We start from the raw sequence: 20,472 nt of genomic DNA on the forward strand, positions 1-20,472 counted from the left end.
ATTTGTATTTATCCACCCTGAAATTTATAATTGTTCTGATTTTCAAATGCCGTGTCCATTCATGGCTCATCTTCTAGGTGAGAGATGACGTGGAATAGTGGGTACAGTGTTGGACTTGGATAGGGATGGCAGGCACTAGGTGGGTCCTGGGGATCCCCCAGAACTACAGCTCATCTCTAGACTACAGACATTGGTTTCCCTGGAGAAAATGAGTGCTTCGGAGGGGGGACTCTATGGCATTGTACCCCACTGAGGTCCCTGTCCTCCCCAGCCTCCAGCCTCAAATCTCCAGGAGTTTCCCAACCTGGATCTGGCAACCCTACCCCACATCCCCTGCCGGTAGCTAGGGGGACCTAGCAGCCCTAGACTAGGACCTCCGACAACCAGGCTCAAATCACTCCTCTGCCATGGATGCTCGATGGATTACTTTGGGCCATCATAGTCTCTCCGCCTATCCTACTTCATACGGTTGTTACTGTTATAAGGCGGTGGAGGGGAGAATGAAGTGGTGAACTGATTTGAGTCCCTGTGGGGAGAAAAGGGGGATATAATTAAAAAATAAACATGACAATACAACAGATAAGGTGAATTGCTAGGATTTTGTTTACTTAAAAGAGGAATACTTTTTGGACTTGGTGTGATTTGTTGGTGATAGCATGGCAGGGATTGTGCTTATTTGTGGTGGAATGCAGGCAGCCAGTTATGCACCCTGGGGTGCATGCGTAGACACTCTATACGCCACATTCGTTTCATCCCACCAAATGAATGGGAAGATCTTACTCCTCTTCTGTACCTGATCAGAAATCTTGAGAAGTAAGGAGCAATAAAGAAGAGGAGTTGGTTTTTATACCCTGCTTTTCTCTACCCTAAGGAGTCTCAAAGTGGCTTACAATCACAATCCCTTCCTCTCCCCACAACAGGTGCCTTGCGAGGTAGGTAGAGCTGAGAGAGTTCTGAGAGAACTGTGACTAGCCCATAGTCACCTAGCTGGCTTCATGTGCAGGAGTGGGGAAACAAATCCAGTTAACCAGATTAGCCTCTACCGCTCTTGTGGAGGAGTGGGGAATCAAACCCGGTTCTCCAGATCAGAGTTCACTGCTCCAAACCACCGCTCTTAACTACTACACCATGCTGGAATCCAATCTGGTTCTCCAGATTAGAGTCCACCACTCTTAACCACTACACCACACTGGCTCATCTGGATGAAAAATTCTTCTTATATCTCTTCTGAATGAAATGTATGACCAGTTTACCACCAATTTGTAATATGAGGTCTATGATAAATTTCCACCAGGAAAGCATTCAGTCCAGGCTTCTGGTACCAGGTAGCTTAAATTCAATTCCTTGTGATATTAGAAAGCTTTTGTGCATTATGGCCACTAAGCATTCACTTGGCGTTTTTATTGCACCACAGCTGTTGGATAAACACGTTGTTTGTTTAGTTTAAACAGCCCTAAGCAGATAGTCACCTAAAGAATGTGCAGCTGTATGTGCGGGTGAGTATCGTATTGGGGTAATTGTAGCCATTAGCCCAACACTCTTGCCATGCTCAATCTCCATGTGTTGGTTTCTTGCATACAGTGGCTATGTGCATACCATTCAAGAGTGGAAGAAAAAAGGAGGGGACTAAAACCCAACCTAAAAGCTTCTAATAAATTATACTTTCAGTATTTATACATAGACTTATATATATTTTCCTTTCACCCAACCTTGGGTACCCAGCATACCATTCAAGACACATGCACTTCAAATGCATAATCTGTATCCTCAGTTTTCCAGGGCATGGACTGTGTACGTGTTTGGCTCCTAGAGACCAATGCAATGGAGGTCAGGGGCAATGAGGAGGAGGCAATCGCTGTCATCATGCCTTTCTCACACATGTGTGGCCATCCATGCTTTATGAGGTTATTGAAGAATTAGGAAGAATTTTCTAACAGAGCGGTTCCTCAGTGTAACAGGCTTCCTGAGGAGGTGGTAAGCTCTCCTTCCTTGGACGTTTTCAAGAAGAGGCTAGATGGCCATCTGTCAGCAATGCTGATTCTATGACCTTAGGCAGATCATGAGAGGGAGGACATCTTGGCCATTTTCTGGGCATGGAAGAAGAAGAAGAGTTGGTTTTTATATGCTGACTTTCTCTACCACTTAAGGGAGAATCAAACAGGCTTACAATCACCTTCCCCTCCCCACAACAGACACCCTGTGAGGTAGGTGGAGCTGAGAGAGCTCTAAGAGAGCTATGACTAGCCCAAGGTCATCCAGCTGGCTTCATTTGTAGGAAGAGGGAACCAACCCGGTTTACCAGATTAGCGTCTGCCACTCATGTGGAGGAGTGGGGAATCAAACCCGGTTCTCCAGATCAGACTCCACCGCTCCAAACCACTGTTCTTAACCACTACACCACACTGGGTCACTGGGGGTGTGGGGGGGTGGTAATTTGGAATTTTCTGCATTGTGCAGGGGGTTGGACTTGATGACCCTGGTGATCCCTTCCAACTCTGTGATTCTATGAAAGCCATAGAAATAAAAAAAAATTACATCTCCTGCAACCAATTCAAAACATGTATTTTCTTATATTAGACTGAGTTGAAAAAATGGAGGTTAGAGATGGTGACAGGGAATAGTCCATAAATGACCTTCACCCATCAAGATGTTCAGATGTTAAATATGACAGAGAAGGAACATTGATCAGAATTTAAAGATAGACATGATCCTATGAAACTTAACCAGTTTTTAGGGCCCATTGATTTCAGGGGGAAGTAGGCATGATATTTGTGCTTAATTTTTCTATTAAAATTAAAATACTGAATACTGGCTGGACCATGGCCAGTATACACAAATAAGATTTTATTTCACAAGGTAATTTGTACCATGTTCTCTGCAAGTTAAAATCTAAAGGAACATCTAACATTTCTGCTTTGCTTATTTCTTAGATGACAGGCGCTCACATTTGTATGACACTGTTTGTGCTACCTGTCCTGACAGCAGGTAAGAAGGCACCCTGTTTGTAATTCCTGCTTTGAATTATGTTGTTACCCTGGCATTCTTGCTCTAACAAAAATCTGGATTTGTCTCCGGGACACTGACAATGCGATCTTAAACAGTTATGTCCTTCTAAGACCATTGATTTCAATGGTGTCTGGATAGGGATTCTATTTGTCCAGCAGGGGTGGGGGATTCTCTGCACCCTGCTTCCGTTGCCTGCTGGCAGCATCACATGAAGTGCCATGTCACTTCCAGTAAAAAAAAAAGGAAGTGAAGTGACACAGGGTAGTTCTAGGAATAATCAGAAACTCTATGGTTTACAATAGAGTTTTTGGAGATCCCTAGACTTACCCTCTGTTACTTCTGCTTTTTAACTGGAAGTGACAAGGCACTGCAGCCACTGTTGTACCTTCCCCCATATCCCTGCTAATGACCCTCCCATTGGTTGCTAGGGGATGGAGAGCCCACCCCCACACTTACTAAGGCTGGTGGAGGGGGGGTGCAACTGCTTGCCACCCAGTGGGACAAGCAATATGGTCGCACCTCCGGAGAGGTGGTTCTGCTAAGAGCAGATAATAAATAAACAATAAAACTTTACAAGGCAGCTTCAAGTGTCCCACAGATTGTAAGCATGGCTTCATATCATGCCCCATTTTTGCCCCCCCCTCCTTAAAATGTCAGCTAGTGGGACAGTTCTTTGTAGCTTAATCACTGCATTATACTGGATGATCCTAATAATGGTATTATATTTTACTTTCATGGCATTATATTTTACTTTCCCTGTAAATGTTGCTAGCTTACTGGAAAGTTCATTCTTACTGTGTGCCTACCTTTAGATGTGCACTTTAGATGTGCGTCAAATTATTTTCTTGCAGCTGGAAAAGAAGTTTCTCAGCTTTCCACGCATTGCAGTCTGTTTGGAGATGACCACATTAAGACCTTTGATGAGTCTCTGTATGACTTTGCTGGGGACTGCAGCTATCTGCTCGCCGGAGACTGTCACAAGAGGTCCTTCTCACTCTTGGGTGAGTCTAAGTTGGGTTTTTTTGTGTTCGTGCCTTCATGCCTGCCGTTCTGGTAAAGGTGCACACAATTTGTTCGAACGTCTGAAGCAGCCCTGTGCTCTGCTTTCGGATGCACATCCTCAGCAGGGTATAATGCCATAGTGTCCACCCTCCAAAGCAGCCATTTTCTCCAGAGGAACGGATCTTTGCCATCTGGAGATCAACAGCAATAGCAGGAGAACAACTGCAATAGCAGGAGATCTCCAGGTGCCACCTGGATGTTGGCAACCATCACAGAGATGCCTGCTACATCAGGCAGCCTAGCTATAAAGCTGCTAGTGAAGGAATGCAACAGGTTTATTTAAACGCAATACAACAGCGTGGAGACCCCTTACTGCCACAACTCTAGCAGCCACCTCTCTTCCTCTGCCTCTCTTCCATCATTAACCACCCTTTCTTAACTTCCTTTGTAACTCTTTACCACAACTGCCTTGTATCTGAAAGTTCAGTATTTCAAAACCATGAAGCCCTTTTCTTTTTAACAATGGTGTGACTCCGTTGATTGAGGATTAGCAGTTTAACAGGCATACAGGAACCCTGTCCACTGCATAGCACTATTCTGAAAGTTCATTTAACATTCCTAACAACATGATATGTTGATTAAAAAAGGTAAAAGTCCCCTGTGCAAGCACCGGGTCATTCCTGACCCATGGGGTGACATCACATCCCGATGTTTCCTAGGCAGACTTTGTTTACGGGGCGGTTTGCCAGTGCCTTCCCCAGTCATCTTCCCTTTACCCCCAGCAAGCTGGGTACTCATTTTACCAACCTTGGAAGGATGGAAGGCTGAGTCAACCTTGAGCCAGCTACCTTAAACCGACTTCCGTTGGGATCGAACTCAGGTTGTGAGCAGAGCTTTTGACTGCAGTACTGCAGCTTACCACTCTGCACCACGGGGCTCTATGATGTTGATTACAGTCTAGTATTTTAAAATTCTGATTAATAATGAAACAAATTTAAGACATATTGTCGAAGGCTTTCACTGTCAGAGTTCATTGGTTCTTGTAGGTTATCCGGGCTGTGTAACCGTGGTCTTGGAATTTTCTTTCCTGACGTTTCGCCAGTAGGGCTGTCAAAAAAAAAAAATTCGGTACATTTCGGATTCGGCCGAATTTGACCCTTGTGGGTTCGGTACGTGCCGAAGTCCGAACTCCCCCGCTTCGGATCCCCGGTAATTCAGGGGGATCCGGAGTTCGGGGGAAAATTCGGCCCCAGCGCGCCTTCAGAGGGATTCCCTGAAGGCGCGCGGGGGCCCTTTAAACTGATCTGCGCCTCCCAGCTGGGAGGCGCAGATCAGTTTAAAGGGCAGCCCGCCCCCCTTCAGCGGGCTCCGCTGGAGAGGCTCGGGCTGCCCTTTAAACTGATCTGAGCCTCCCAGTTGGGAGGCGCAGGTCAGTTTAAAGGGCAGCCCACGCCTCTCCAGCGGAGCCCGCTGAAGGGGGGCGGGCTGCCCTTTAAACTCATCTGCGCCTCCCGGCTGGGAGGCTCAGATCAGTTTAAAGGGCAGCCCGCGCCTTTCAGCGGGCTCCCCTGAAGGGGGGCCGAATTTGCCGAATTTATTCGCGAACTCCCGAACTCGCTGAATTCGGCCCCCCCGGTTGCCCGCCAGTTTTGAGTTCGGATCCGTCCGAACAGAAAATCACCAAATCAGGGGAAATTCGGTTGATTTTCAGTTCGGACCGAACCGAATTGACAGCCCTATTCACCAGCAACTGTGGCAGGCATCTTCAGAGTAGTAACACTGAAGGACACTGTCCTTCAGTGTACTACTCTGAAGATGCCTGCCACAGTTGCTGGCGAAACGTCAGGAAAGAAAATTCCAAGACCACGGTTACACAGCCCGGATAACCTACAAGAACCAAATTTAAGACGCTTACAAAAGGCTGCTCCCAGGTACTTTGTTGCAATGTTTTTAGAAATGTCATGTACTATCAATGTATACAACCTGTTCATTCAGATGACATCAATTTGCCTAATGGTCTATAGGTAGGCTTGGCAATCTCCGGGTGGGGGATGGAGTTCTCTTGGAATTACAGCAGGTCTCCAGATTACAGGAATCAGTTCCCCTAGACAAAATGGCAGCTTTGGCAAGTGGACTTTATGGCATCGCATCCTTGCTGAACTCCCTCCCCTCTTCAAACTCTACCCTCCCCAGGCTCTACTCCCAAGTCTCCAGGAATTTCCCAAACTAGAGTTGGCATCCTTATCTAAGAAGAAGAGTTGGTTTTTAATATGCCGACTTTCTCTACCACTTAAGGAAGAATCAAACCGGCTTACAATCTCCTTCCCTTCCCCTCCCCACAACAGACACACCCTGTGAGGTAGGTGGGGCTGAGAGAGCTCTATCAGAGCTGTAACTAGCCCAAAGTCACCCAGCTGGCTTCGTGTGCAGGAGTGGGGAAACCAACCCAGTTCATCAGATTAGCCTCCACTGCTCGTGTGTAGGAGTGGGGAATCAAACCCGGTTCTCCAGATCAGACTCCACCGCTCCAAACCACTGCTCCTAACCACTACACCACGTTGACTCTCAGAGCGCCTGGAGATTCTGGAACAAAAAAACAGCAGAGTGTGGGCAATGGCTTTTCCTCCTGCTTTCTCCCTCAGTTCCTCTTCCTGCTGTGGGATTTTTGTTTAAGATGTCCCAGTAGGAGCAGACTGGGATGTTAACAACAGCTGAGCCAAGTAGCCCCTGTACCCATTGCCAGGTTTGAGGTGAACAGCCTCTGTGGCACTCCCAACAGTGCAAGGACCACTTTTTTCCAGGCCACCAGTGCCCCACAAGGGATTTCCCCCATAGATTATGTGGCCAGTCTACCTCTGAAGTACAGACATTAAAATCTTGATGCTGAAATATTTGGCCTGAAATATTTTTTTTAAAGCAACTAATTTGTTTCGGAAAGTTCCTCAACCTCTTGTTACTTTTCAGGTGACTATCAGAATGGAAGAAGAAACAGCCTTTCTCTGTATCTTGGGGAATATTTTGATGTCCGTCTGTTGTTAGATGGCACCGTGACCCAGGGTGGCAAAAGGTAAACATTTCAAGGGTGGCGCAGGGTTTTCCTCAGAACTGCAAGTGATGTGCTAGCTCATAGGTGTGCCCAATATGAGAGAGTCTTTATTTTTCTTGCAACAGGATTTCCATACCTTATGCCTCCAATGGGGTGTTTATAGAAATCGAGGCAGGTTACTATAAACTCTCCAGTGAAGACCATGGTTTTGTGGCCAAGATGGACATCAGTGGGAACATCCAGATCACCTTGGCAGACAAGCATTATAACAGGACCTGTGGACTATGTGGCAACTTCAACAGATTTGCTGAGGATGATTTTATGACGCAGGAAGGTAAGAATCAAAGCTGCTCCCATTAATGGAATTACAGCAGGTCTCCAGAGCTTATTTAGGTGTCCCTTCAGCAGCATGAGCTGGGAGGATGATTTCTCAACAGCAAAGTAGCTGAGGGCCAAAATACACATTACATATGACACAGGTGGGTCACTGGTATCCAACATGATTGTCATTTGCATGCTCACGTGGGAACTAACCTTTAACAATCTCTCGCTCTGTGTGGCTGCAAACACTGTGAGGGGGAAGGAAGGACTTCAGGCTTCCCCCTTTCACTCTTTTTTGCCAGCGGAAACAGCCATGGGTGGCTCCTCCTTACCCCTTGCAGTGTTTGGAACAAACAGGCCCCTCCATGGCCATTTCCACTGGAGAAGACAGCGTGGGAAGGAAGCCTGAAGCCATTCCTTCTACCTCACAGTATTTGGAGTGGCATGGAGTGATGATTTTTAAAGGTTAGTCCCCCCATGAACATGCAACTGAGAGTCGAGTTCGGCACCTAAGACCCAACTAATGCCATTGCCATCTGTATTTTGGCCCAGAGGGAAGCCTCCTAGTATTCTGATCTTTAGGGAGTTGGTGAGTGCCTCACATATGTTAGCTCAGTAATCCTTGTGATACTGTAGAGTAGGTCGCTGTTGTTATCTCCATGTTTCAGATGGGACCGAGAGAATGGAGGCTTGCTAAGGCATCCGAGTGACTATGGATTTCCTTTTTATACCTGAATCTTAGGAAGCTGCCTTATTCTATGTCAAACTATTGACCCCCACCCTCCGAAGTCTCACGTTCAACCCCTCTACCAGAAATCCTTTGAATTAGAGATTCCAGGGACTTCCTTTATGCAAAGCATATACAATCTATAACTGTGGTCACTCCCATAGGGGTGATTCACCATTGAACCAGTCTCATGGTGTTTACATTGCTTATTTGGAAGAACAAACAAAGGAGAAACATATGTAATATGAATGAATATTCGGGCCAACTGTAAAGCAAGAGAATGTGTGGACATAGCCTCAGTCACTGCTCATGCAATTCCAGCATAGCAACATGACCAGGGAGAAAGCTTCTGTAGGTCTACTTGGAAGTAAGTCCCATTTGATTCGATGAGGCTTACTTCCAGGAAAATGTTCTTAGGATTGTACCCATTCCTTGCTGAAATCCAAGGTGTGAAATAAAGATGTCACCTGAATAACCTGCAGGCATTTGGGGCAAGCGATGTCAAGTTTAAAAATCTCCAGAGCAATACCCAACATTGTAATTTAGTCATTTTTAGTAGTTTTAAAAATATATTTAGCAGCCCTAAACTGTAGTTTGTGCATAAATCCAGACCTGCAGATGTCATTCAACAGAGTCTGAGAATTTAATGCACAGTAGCTGTATTAATGAGCCCCGTGGTGCAGAGTGGTAAGCTGCAGTACTGCAGTCCAAGCTCTGCTCATGGCCTGAGTTCGATCCCAACGGAAGTTGGTTTCAGGTAGCCATCTCAAGGTTGACTCAGCCTTCCATCCTTCCGAGGTTGGTAAAATGAGTACCCAGCGTGCTGGGGGTAAAGGGAAGATGACTGGGGAAGGCACTGGCAAACCAACCCGTAAACAAAGTCTGCCTAGTAAACATCGGGATGTGATGTCACCCCATGGGTCAGGAATGACCCGGTTCTTGCACAGGGGGCCTTTACCTTTTAGCTGTGTTGAAGGCCTTTCCATGCTCAAACGCTGTTCACTTTATAGCCTGTGCAGAAATGCTCAGGGAACTGGGACTGAGCCATTACGTTAAGAGCCAAATGCCAAAGGTCCTTTTTCATTGTTTCTGACTGACCTTGTTCTTGCTTCAGTGTTGATTCAGTGTACCTGAAAAACATCCTCCTTTCGAAAACACTGACTCACTTCAGGAGTTTCAGTGGGAAATCTGCAAAGATTTAACAATGGGGAAGAGACAAAATGTTGCTACTGCTGGGCAGAGCTTGCACTCCTTTTAAAACCGCGGGGGAGGCAGGTCTAGGCCTGAAGGAAGCCTTCAGCCTAGGGTTGCCAACCTCCAGGTACTAGCTGGAGATCTCCTGCTATTACAACTGATCTCCAGTCGAGAGAGATCAGTTCACCTGGAGAAAATGGCCGCTTTGGCAATTGGACTCTACGGCATTGAAGTCCCTCCCCTCCCCAAACCCCGCCCTCCTCTGGTTCCGCCCCCAAAACCTCCCACTGGTGGCAAAGAGGGGCCTGGCAACCCTACTTTAGCCCTCTGCCTGCTGACTGTCTCCAAAGATAGATAGCAATTTAAGAAGGCCCACAATGCACCTCAGTCTTTGGGTACCCCTCCAATACTCACAGCCTTGGTTGTTGCAAGCCTTGCTGAAGGAAATGGGGTTTGCTTTCCCACTGCAAGTGAGTTTTGGAGAGCCAGAAAGGTCTTCCCACCATCCAGAGTCTGTAATATGATTTGTATATGTGTCTTGGGCCTTATGAGCTGTTCTTACATGGAAAAGGTCCCAGTAGGGTTGTCTCTTATTTTGGAGCACCCGTGTCCCATTTGATTGTGGGGCACTATCCTGCTTGATTGTGATGTGCCTGAGAATATCACAACCATGAAGGGAGAAGTAGTCACAGGGGTCTTTTCTGACTGGTCGATACCCTTCAGAGAGCAACTGTTTTATTCGTAAGACCCAACCAATCATCCCCACCAGAATGTTTGCAGTATACATGAGTGCACAACACACATATTATGTGGTTGTCAATGGGGCCTGTGAATGCTACAACCACGTAGGAGTGACCAATCACATGGCTCTTCCCCATCATTGTTACCCTGGTTGGTAGTGTTGTGAATCTCCAGGTGGGGTCTGGAGATCTCTCAGAATAACTACTGATCTCCAGACTACCAAGATCAGTTCCCATGGAGAAAATGGCTGCTTTGGAGGGAAGACTCTATGGCATTTTACTCCTCTGTGGCCTGTCCCTTCCCCAAACCCCACTCTCCCCAGCCTCTAACCCCAAATTTCCCGAAATTACCCATCCCGGAGTTGGCAATCCAACTGGTGGGGCAGTGGTTAGGTGTGAGACACCCAGGTGACTGGGTACACATGAACACATGAAGCTGCCTTATACTGGATCACACCCTTGGTCCATCAAAGTCCATTGTCTAAGACTGGCAACGGCTCTTCAGGGTCTCAGGCAGAGGTCTTTCACATCACCTACTTGCCTAGTCTCTTCAACGGGAGATGCTGGGGATTGAACCTGGGACCTTCTGTATGCCAAGCGATTGCTGTACCACTGAGATACAGGAGTGCAACTTGGCATGCAACATGGTGTGATGTTCATACACATGCAACCACTGTGTGGGATAATACCACAGGGAAGCAGTTCCTGTGCATTTGTGTGTGTATGGTGGCCCAGGAGGTTTGCAGCAGAACCAGGTGAGCTCATATAGGAAGGGGGGTAATCCTTGGTCTGAATTCAGAGGGCTGATGTGGGAATTGCATTGGCTCATGCTGCCCCCACCTCAATTTCCGCACAGGGCACAGAAGAGAGATTGAGGGGAAAATTCTGGGATTTATATATAGGGTTGCCAGGTCCCTCTTTGCTACCGGTGGGAGGTTTTTGGAGCGGAGCCTGAGAAGGGTGGGGTTTGAGGAGGGGAGGAACTTCAATACCATAGAGTCCAATTGCCAAAGCAGCCATTTTCTCCAGGTCAACTGATCTCTATCGGCTGGAGATCAGCAGTAATAGCAGGAGATCTCCAGCTAGTTACCTGGAGGTTGGCAGCCCTATTTATATAGGTCACCCTAGATATGTAGGGAGCCCCGTGGTGCAGAGCGTTAAGCTGCAGTACCGCAGTCAAAAGCTCTGCTCACGACCTGAGTTTGATCCCGACGGAAGTCGGTTTCAGGTAGCCGGCTCAAAGTTGACTCAGCCTTCCATCCTTCCGAGGTTGGTGAAATGAGGACCCGGCTTGCTGGGGGTAAAGGGAAGATGACTGGGGAAGGCACTGGCAAACCACCCCACAAACAAAGTCTGCCTAGGAAATGTCGGGATGTGATGTCACCCCATGGGTCAAGAATGACCCGGTGCTTGCACAGGGGACCTTTACTTTTTAGATATGTAGACTTGAAAACATCCAAGTGAGGGAGAGGAGTACAGCATGGCCTCAACTGATGTAATTAGAGAACAATTTACTTGCCACTGAAGAAAACTCATGTAGACGTCAAGGTCACAGTTGGCTGTTTTTACAAAAGGCTCCAACAGTAAATACAGAAGGGTTCCCCCTGAACAATGCATGCTTCCTAGACTATGGCTAATATTGGTCTGAAGTACCAAGGTCGAGGATGGAAAGACAGCTTAGAAATGTTTAAAATAAATACATATGTGCAAACACTCGACCTTTATGGTTTGTTGCCTGGCAACAAAGTCATCAGGAATACACATACTCTGCCTCCTTACAACCTCACAGGAGGCCTGCAAAAGGCAGAGGAGAGACTACAGTGTTAAATCTAAAACACAAGACTAGTTGGTGTGGGCCAAATAAGAACTTCTGACTAGTACTCAGCACATGCGAGTCCCATCTCAGTCTCAGGGGGCTGAAGAAGTTGTCCACCTAAGGCTGATGTTTTAGCAACTGTAGATCTACATGCAATGTGAAACTCAACAGTTATGAAAATAATCTAAATCCTGTGAAAACCACGTCTCATTCCAAACATAGCAAAATGTTTTCCAGTGTGGTTGCAAAATAAATTTTGAGGGTGGGAACCAGAACTCCTGTCCTGATAACAAGAGTTGGAAGGTCAGCCTCTCTTGAGTCTGGCTCCAGCTGGAACTAACTCAGTACTCTGAATATTTGGAATGTTCTTAGGGTGGTGCTATGAAGCAGGTGTGATCTGACCCCTTCGACAGGTGGGAGAAACAGATCTAACTCTGGAATGTCTCCTCCCTACTGTTTCTCTGGCATGTGACTTTGGCCCTTTGGCTTTTATTCTGGTATACACTGGATAGGAACCTTGAAGGAGGCCATGGTAAACCACCCCTAAAGGTTCGCACATGAACACATGAAGCTGCCTCATACGGAGTCAGACCTTTGGTCTATCAAGGTCTACCCTGATTGGTAATGACTCTCCAAGGTTAGCTACTGACTCTCCAAGGTCAGTTACTACTGAATTCCTCTAACTCATGAAGCTGGAAGTTGAACCTAAGACCTTCTGTATGCAGAACAGATGCTCTACCACTAGGGTTGCCACAATATCTGGAGGTTGTGGGGGTGGAGCCTGGGGAGGGCAGGGTTTAGGAAGGGGGGACACCTCATCAGGGTATAATGCCATAGAGTCCACCCTTCAAAGCAGCCATTTTTTTCCCATGGGAACTGATCTTGGTCATCTGGAAATCTGTTGTAATAGCAGGAGATCTCCAGGTGCCACCTGGAGGCTGGTGGCCCTATCTACCACTGAGGCACAGTCTTTCATCCTCAGTATCTCTGCTTTGAATTGCTTTAGGTCAGTCTCTAAGATACCGTACTTGAGCAAGGTCATTGAGTGTTTGGTGGTCTCTCAGTTCTAAAGATTCTTGGATGAAGTGGGCCATCTCAGTCCTTTCCATTCTGAACAGCCTGTTCCAAAGTCTATTGATTTAAACAATGTTATTCCTTTGTTTTTATGCAAGCACTCTGCTCTAACAGAAGAGAAAAGCGAATGAATTTTGCCAAATTATAACTTGTTTCCTGAGGATCCTAGCAAGGCAATCATTCTTTGGGACCCATCTAGGGTTGCCAACCTCCAGGTACTAGCTGGAGATCTCCTGATATTACAACTGATCTCCAGCTAATAGAGATCAGCTCTCCTGGAGAAAATGGCCGCTTTGGCAATTGGACTATATGGCATTGAAGTCCCTCCCCTCCTCAAACCGCGCCCTTCTCAGGCTGTGCCCCAAAAACCTCCCACCGGTAGCGAAGAGGGATCTGGCAACCCTAGACCCATCTTTACAGAAAATAAGCTTACAAAAGAGTTATATTTATGTTATATTATGTTATGACTTACGGTTACAACATTAAATTCAATTTGAACACACGTTTCCGCTTTATAGTTTAACTTGGATTCTTCTGGGTACTTTTTCATAGACAACTTACTTACTATTTGAGAAAGGAGATTCCTTTGTTTTAGAGTTCTCAGATTAAGATAAAGGCAATAAGGCAACTGGATTCATGTATTCCCCCCACCCTCATTGTAGGCACTTTGGAGGAGAACAGCTACAATTTCGCTAACTCCTGGGCCATGCGCAGAGGAGAAGAGAGATGCCAGAGAGCAGCTCCCCAAAGTCACACCTGCAACATTTCATCTGAGATGGCCGATAAGGTTGGTGCATTAAAAACAGCCTAGTCTCTCTTCAGTGAATGGCAAAGGTGGTGACAGCTGCAATAAAACAATATTACGTTTCTCAAAGTAAACAGTACAAACAGTAGAATTAAATCGTATTAAAGAAACAGGAACCACAGTAAAAACAGGCAATGAGTTTAAAAAACCTTTGTGCCCACAACCCCCCCCCCAGTAAGGACATGAGTAGGGTTGCCAACCTCCAGGTACTAGCTGGAGATCTCCTTCTATTACAACTGATCTCCAGCTGACAGAAATCAGTTCCCCTGGAGAAAATGGCCAATTTTGGCAATTGGACTCTTTGACGTCCCACCCAAACCCCGCCCTTCTGAGGCTCCGCCCCAAAAACCTCCCACCAGTGGCGAAGAGAGACCTGGCAACCTTAGACATGAGGCAATATCACTTGGTTTAAACTAAGTTTTATTGATATATTCAAAATGGCTAACCTGCATCATAAAAAGAGCCCCATGGGGCAGAGTGGTAAACTGCATGACTACAGTCAAAGCTCTGCTCATGACCTGAGTTCGATCCTGATGGAAGTCGGTTTCAAGTAGCTGACTCAGCCTTCCATTCTTCTGAGGTCGGTAAAATGAGTACCCAGCTTACTAATGCCAATAAAGGCTTCATATTCGATTACCCAGCTTGCTGGGGGTAAAGTGTAGACGACTGGGGAAGGCAATGGCAAACCATGGTAAACATGATCTGCCTAGTAAATGTTGTGATGTGATGTTACCCCATGGGTCAGTAATGACCCAGTCCTTGCAGAAGAGACTATCTTTACTTTTTATTAAACCACAAACCCTAACTCAAACAACAGTAGAAGCAGTAATAAAATTCAATTATATAAGCAGTGCATAATAAACAATAAAACTAAGGTAACCACTCCCAGATCAAGAAAATAGCAAAGACTTCCTCTCTCTCTCTCTCTCTCTCTCGTTCTAAACCTTTTCCCCCTGTGCCGTGGGTTCATGATTATGATACTGTGTGATGACTAAGGGATTTATCCGCTCTTGACAGTGTCATGATTTGGGTTAGGATGCAGCTTGTTGCTGACTTCCCATAAAGTGGGGGAGAGAATCTAAAATGTGCAGAAGAGACAGGCAGGACAGAGAGGGGTTCTATTTTAATGATCTTAATAGATGCTCTTTTTCATATTGTGTTTATTGTTGTTACCTGTCAGCAATCTGCTGTTACCTGGCTTTGGGAAAAAGATGGGGGTATATCAATGCTCTAAATAAATAAATAAAATCCTGATCCTTTTCTCCTTTCAAACTCCCATATATACCTTACTGCTTTCTGTAAATGTCTAGTTCACCTCAAATGTGGGTCTTTATAATATCTACTTTCTAGTTCTTATTTCTAGTTCATGTAAATTGCTTAGATCTGTTGTCTCTGTGGGAAAACATACAATGCAGAACATCTTGGCTTGGGCTGGATTTTTGGCTTGGGCAAGTGTTATTTGCGTGTGTGCGTGAGAGAGAGCGAGATCTTCAAGAGGAGAACTTAGAAATGTATTTTTAAAAACTGATATTTACTGCAGAAGATCCAGGAATCTCAGATGCTTACTTTCTGCCTGTTCTTGCTTTGGTGACTTTAATAGCCACCTGACATACTGTAAATAAGCAAGTGAAGCATCTTCTGGCACGGAGATAAAGTGATGGGGAGAGAGAGCGTCATTTGAACAATTCTAGTATGCGAGAACAGAACACAGAAACAGGGCAGGAAAAAACATTAGCTGGAGCCTTTCCAGGAAGTGACATAAACATTTGCTTGTCTGGACATGCAAGCTGTGGCTGGATGATCACTTTGTTCCATTGTCTTTATAATTTCATTGGGAGTCCTTTGAGGTGTGAGGTTTTTTTGGGGGGCGGGGTTGTGTGCAAATGTGCCCATCAGCCTAGATTCCCTTTAACATGACTTAACAATAGAGATAATAAGCTTGTTGGTAGAAAACAGAGATTCGTGACATTGACATTATCTTCAACATTACCTAACAAAAGAGATAATAATCTTGTTGCTAGAAAACAGATTTGTGGCATGTTTTGTTTTCTGCCTTTTGATCTTTCTGATGACTGACGCCTCTGCTGTATTTTGCGCTAACACCGTCCCTGCAGGCCTTCCGGGATAATGAGAAGATGGACTTGTTCTCGACCTACTGTGAAATTAGTTCATTCTTCAAAAGGACTCTAGAAAAGTTGCTATTTCCATTGCATGGTGGCGTATTTATTGATGCAGCTGCATTTATTATTGTAGAATCATCTTGTTGAGGGATTTTACAACAATAGTCAATACTTTTTTAAAATAGAAAGGCAGGATATGTGTTCCCTAAATAAGTTAATAGCAAGGAGGGGGCACAAGGAATAACTGGGAGGAATATATTATTAGGTAGGGCTGCCAACCTTCATGTGGGGTATGGAGATCTCCCAGAATTACCACCGGTCTCTAGACTACAGAGATCAGTTCACCTGGAGAAAATGGATGCTCTGGAGAGTGGAATCTATGGCAGTATACCCTGATGAGCTCCTTCCTAAGGTTGCCAGGGCCCTCTTGGCCACTGGCAGGAGGTTTTGGGGGCGGAGCCTGAAGAGGTGGGGTTTGGGGAGGGACTTCAATGCCATAAAGTCCAATTGCCAAAGCAGCCATTTTCTCCAGGTGAACTGATCTCTATCGGCTGGAGATCAGTTGTAATAGCAGGAGATCTCCAGCCACTACCTGGAGGTTGGCAACCCTACTCCTTCCCCTTCCTAAACCCTGTCCTCCTTAGGCTTCGCCCCCAAATCTCCAGGAATTTCCCAACCCGGATTTGGCAACCCTATTTTAGGAAATTTTCTCCCCAAATATATTATATTTCTCTCTCTGCCCCAGCTGTGATAATGAGAGGAATTTTACTACCGTGACTCATACTAACTCAAAGCCAAGGCCTCATCTGAGTGCCTGTGGCAACTCCTTCCTATGAATTGACACAGCTGCTGCCAATCTTTGGAATGAGGGCTGTGCTGGAGAACTTCCCAGTCCCATGGGGATTCTCACTGAGGGTGAGATCTGTCTCTCTTGCTTTGCTGCCTTTCCCGATGCCTTAGATCTGCTGCCTGAGGTGGGTTTCTTCACCCTGTCATGTAGCAGAGCTGATAGGGTTGCCAAACTCTTGGTGGTACCTGGAGATCGCCCGCTATTACAATTGATAGAGTTGTCAACCTCCAGGTACTGGCTGGAGATCTCCTGCTATTACAACTGATCTCCAGCCGATAGAGATCAGCTCACCTGGAGAAAATGGCCACCAACTCCAGCTTGGGAAATTTTTGGAGATTTGGGGGCTGTGCCTGAAGAGGGGGAGGGAGCTCAGCAGGGCCGTGAAGCCACAGAATCGGCCCTCCATAGCTGCCATGGCCTCCACAGGAACTGATCTCTGTACTCCGGAGATATAATGCTGGAAAAACTCCAGTCCCCCACCTCAAGGCTGGTAAATTTAGTCCTGAACGGGGCCTGAAACCAAAAGCAAGAGAAACCAAAAGCAAGAGAAGGCCAATGCGACAACTGTGTCTGTGCTAACTACCTTTCCATACAGCTGTTCTTGAGAAAGGGCCCCTTTTCCCCTGTAGGCTGAAAAAAACGACGCCTCTGTGCTGTGTGAATTCATGAGCCCAGCAGCATTTTCAAACGTCGCTCTCATAGATTCGCTCTCAAGGCAAAGCACTGTTCTATTAATAGCAGTCCAGCAACGCCAGCGCTGGTTGAAGAATTTTGATCTTTTCCATCAAGAAAACAGCTTTCTTTGTTTGCTGGTCTCTGCCTTAGGAATGCCAAGTCCTCCTCTCCCGCGGCCCCTCGCAGTGCGTTGTGGTCCCTTGTCCGGAGCCGAGAACAATAGCTGTGGCCGAGGCCGTATTTTGCTCCTTCTGCGTTTTCTTCTCTTCTCAGCCCACTATTCAGTGGCTTGTCTGAGAAGTGCTTTACAATTGGTTTCAGTGGATGTGGAAGTCCATCCTTGTGACGCCTTAAATCTCCTGCAGATTTTCAGGGTTGGGTCAAGGTGTTTTTGTCACCCCAAGCATGGTGTACCCACCACCTCCAGAGCCTGCGCACCTGGAGGCCGGGTCCAAACAAGTCCCTGGGATGTTGCCACGGGGCCTTGGCTTGGCTGGTAATGGTGCGGGGATGCCAGCCATCTTTGATGGCTTGCTTGGCCAACTTGGGCCTGCTTACAGTGTTTCTCCAAGCAGTCACGCAGGTGGCTTGGCCAAAGAACCAGCCCTGCAGATAATCTATACAAAAATCTATAAGAAGATAGGTTATAAGATACAAATACATTGCAACAAAATGGACTGACTGAAGAGGAACGATGTCTTGATCGGTGCAGTACAGTGCAGAGGGCTGCCCTTAGAGAAGGGAGCTGAGGTTCAAATCTGACCACTTTGTCACACAATTCACTGGTCAGTATCTCTCAGCCTATCCTAGTTCAGTCTGCTTGTGAAGATAAAATGGAGTAGGAGAGAAATAGGTGGCCAGGTCTCCCCCTATAGCATGAGAACTTAACAGACCAGTGGGGGGGGGGGGATGGGGAGGCTCCTTGGCATTACAATGATGTATGAGATCACATCATGCACAAAAGTGGAAGTGACATAATCACATCAGCGCAAAACTCTAGGAATTCTCCCACAACTCTCTGGATTAACCACAGTGTTTGGGATGAATGATAGACTGTAACACCACCATGATAACATGCAAAATCAGAAGTGACATCATGTGGCAGTGTGATGCTGAAGCATTTGTCCTCACCCTCCAAATTCTCCTTCCAAGGTGCCCGCTATGGCTGTCAACCATAGAACCATGTATAGTCGCTTGAACTTCATCGAAGAAGAGTGGCTTAAAATGTAATATGTAATACTGTAATGTTAAATGCAATACTCTAAAAGTTAGTGAAAGTAATGCAGAGAGGGCTATAGATAGGGTTGCCAGCTCCAGGTGATGGCTGGAGATCTCCCGCTATTACAACTGATCTCCAGGTGACAGAGGTCAGTTCACCTGGAGAAAATGGCCTCTGTGGAAGGTGGACTCTATGGCATTACACCCCACTGAAGTCCCTCCCCTTTCCAAACCCCACCTTCCTCAGGCTTCACCCCCAAAATCTCTAGGTATTTCCCAACCTGGAGTTGGCAACCCTAGTTACAGACAGTGTAGCAGCAAAAGGTTGAGAGGTGATACAAAATTTTTGCTGTAAGCCTAAGTGGTGGGGAGGGGGGTTGCCTCTGAAAATGTGATTTTGTTCTCAGAATCCTGGTGAGGAAGGGAGAAGGAAATGTTTAATTTTAAAACAGAGATACCAGGAAAAGGACTTTTGGGGAGGCCCGGCCATTTCCCCCGAATGAAGTTCTGTTCCTGAACTCTAAGTGCATGGGGACAGGCAGTGGCTGCTCAGCAGGGAGGAAGGGCAAGTACTTTTCTTTATTATCTAATATTATTTCACTGCTCTTTCTTCAAAGAGACCACAGATGGGAGGGCTGGTGCTAAACTGATATGGTAAAAGGCAGACGGACGCGGCTCTAAGACCAATGGTGCCTGCGGGAGACTCTCTCATCAGTGGTTTTGGTGCCAAGGCTGAAAATCAGGACTGTAGTCAAAAGCAGGAAACATCTTTTCCCCTAAAAGCCAATAAAGTTCTTTATTCTCCCCCCTGCCCCCACTTCAGGCTGTCTCTTCACCTTCTCAGGGTGTTTCTCGCCACCAATGTTAGGGTTGCCAGGTCCTATTACTGGTGGGAGTAGGGTTGCCAACCTCCAGGTACTAGCTGGAGGTCTCCTGCTATTACAGCTTATCTCCAGCCAATAGAGATCAGTTGACCTGGAGAAAATGGCCTCTTTGGCAATTGGACTCTATGGCATTGAAGTCCCTCCCTTCCCTAAACCCCGCCCTCCTGAGGCTCTGCCCCAGAAAACTCCCACCTATGGTGAAGAGGGACCTGGCAACCCTAAGCGGGAGGTTTTTGGGGTGGAGCTTGAAGCGGGCGAGGTTTGGGGAGGGGCAACCCTAACCAGCCCTAACCCTAACCCTAACCTATGTCCAGTCCCTGTCATAAGAGGCTGTCGGTATTGGTCTTGAGCTTCTGGATAGGGATGATCCTACCATGTGGTGTGGCTGGCCCAGTCCTGGAGGCAGCTCTTCTAAGTGGCGCTTATGGGATGGCCACCCCAAAGGTCAGGAGGCAAATGGCACAGGGAGGGGGCCTGCTGCTGGATTCCTTCGATCTGATCAGTTGGTCCTTCTCCTCATGGCAACATCTCACTCACTCTCCACATGGTGTAATTTTACTTCAGCCTCTCTCTTTGCAGCGGGTACAGGGGCTGAGTTGAAGTGACATCATCAGGATTGAGCGCTGTGGCCCCGTTGCACCCAGGTAGAAACCTTCTTCCTTAATGAGTGCTAAACAGAAAGGGGAGTTCTTATGGGGTAGGATGGAACTTCCCTGGGGAGGACCTCACGACTTGTTCAGGGTCCCCAAAGCCTCTAGAACTTTCTTATGGGGTGGTATGGAGCTTTCCGTGGGGGTGGGACTCAAGTCCCTAAAATCCCTAGAATCATGAGATGAACATTTGATTTGTGTACTACAGACATTATGGCCAAAGATGCTTGTACGAAAGAAAGCTGAATTCTTTGATCTGTATGACTCTCACAAATTGGTCACATTTCCAACGTTTTGAAGCATTGTTTCCTCAGTTTTTCCTGTGCTTCATAACCTATGCTGCT

At 46.5% G+C, this 20,472-nt stretch overlaps 1 protein-coding gene across 1 annotated transcript in view; it reads left to right on the plus strand.

Moving 5' to 3' along the window:
* VWF (von Willebrand factor) overlaps positions 1-20,472 on the plus strand; it is a 196,636-nt gene that overhangs the window by 29,285 nt on the left and 146,879 nt on the right. Inside the window, exons 2-6 of the mRNA XM_056862312.1 lie at positions 2,931-2,985; positions 3,858-4,007; positions 6,973-7,075; positions 7,180-7,388; positions 13,589-13,713. Coding sequence (XP_056718290.1) covers positions 2,931-2,985; positions 3,858-4,007; positions 6,973-7,075; positions 7,180-7,388; positions 13,589-13,713 — 642 coding nt within the window. The remainder of the gene's footprint in view (positions 1-2,930; positions 2,986-3,857; positions 4,008-6,972; positions 7,076-7,179; positions 7,389-13,588; positions 13,714-20,472) is intronic.

The sequence above is a fragment of the Euleptes europaea genome, chromosome 17 (assembly GCF_029931775.1).
Source record: "Euleptes europaea isolate rEulEur1 chromosome 17, rEulEur1.hap1, whole genome shotgun sequence".
Classification (NCBI taxonomy): domain Eukaryota; kingdom Metazoa; phylum Chordata; class Lepidosauria; order Squamata; family Sphaerodactylidae; genus Euleptes; species Euleptes europaea.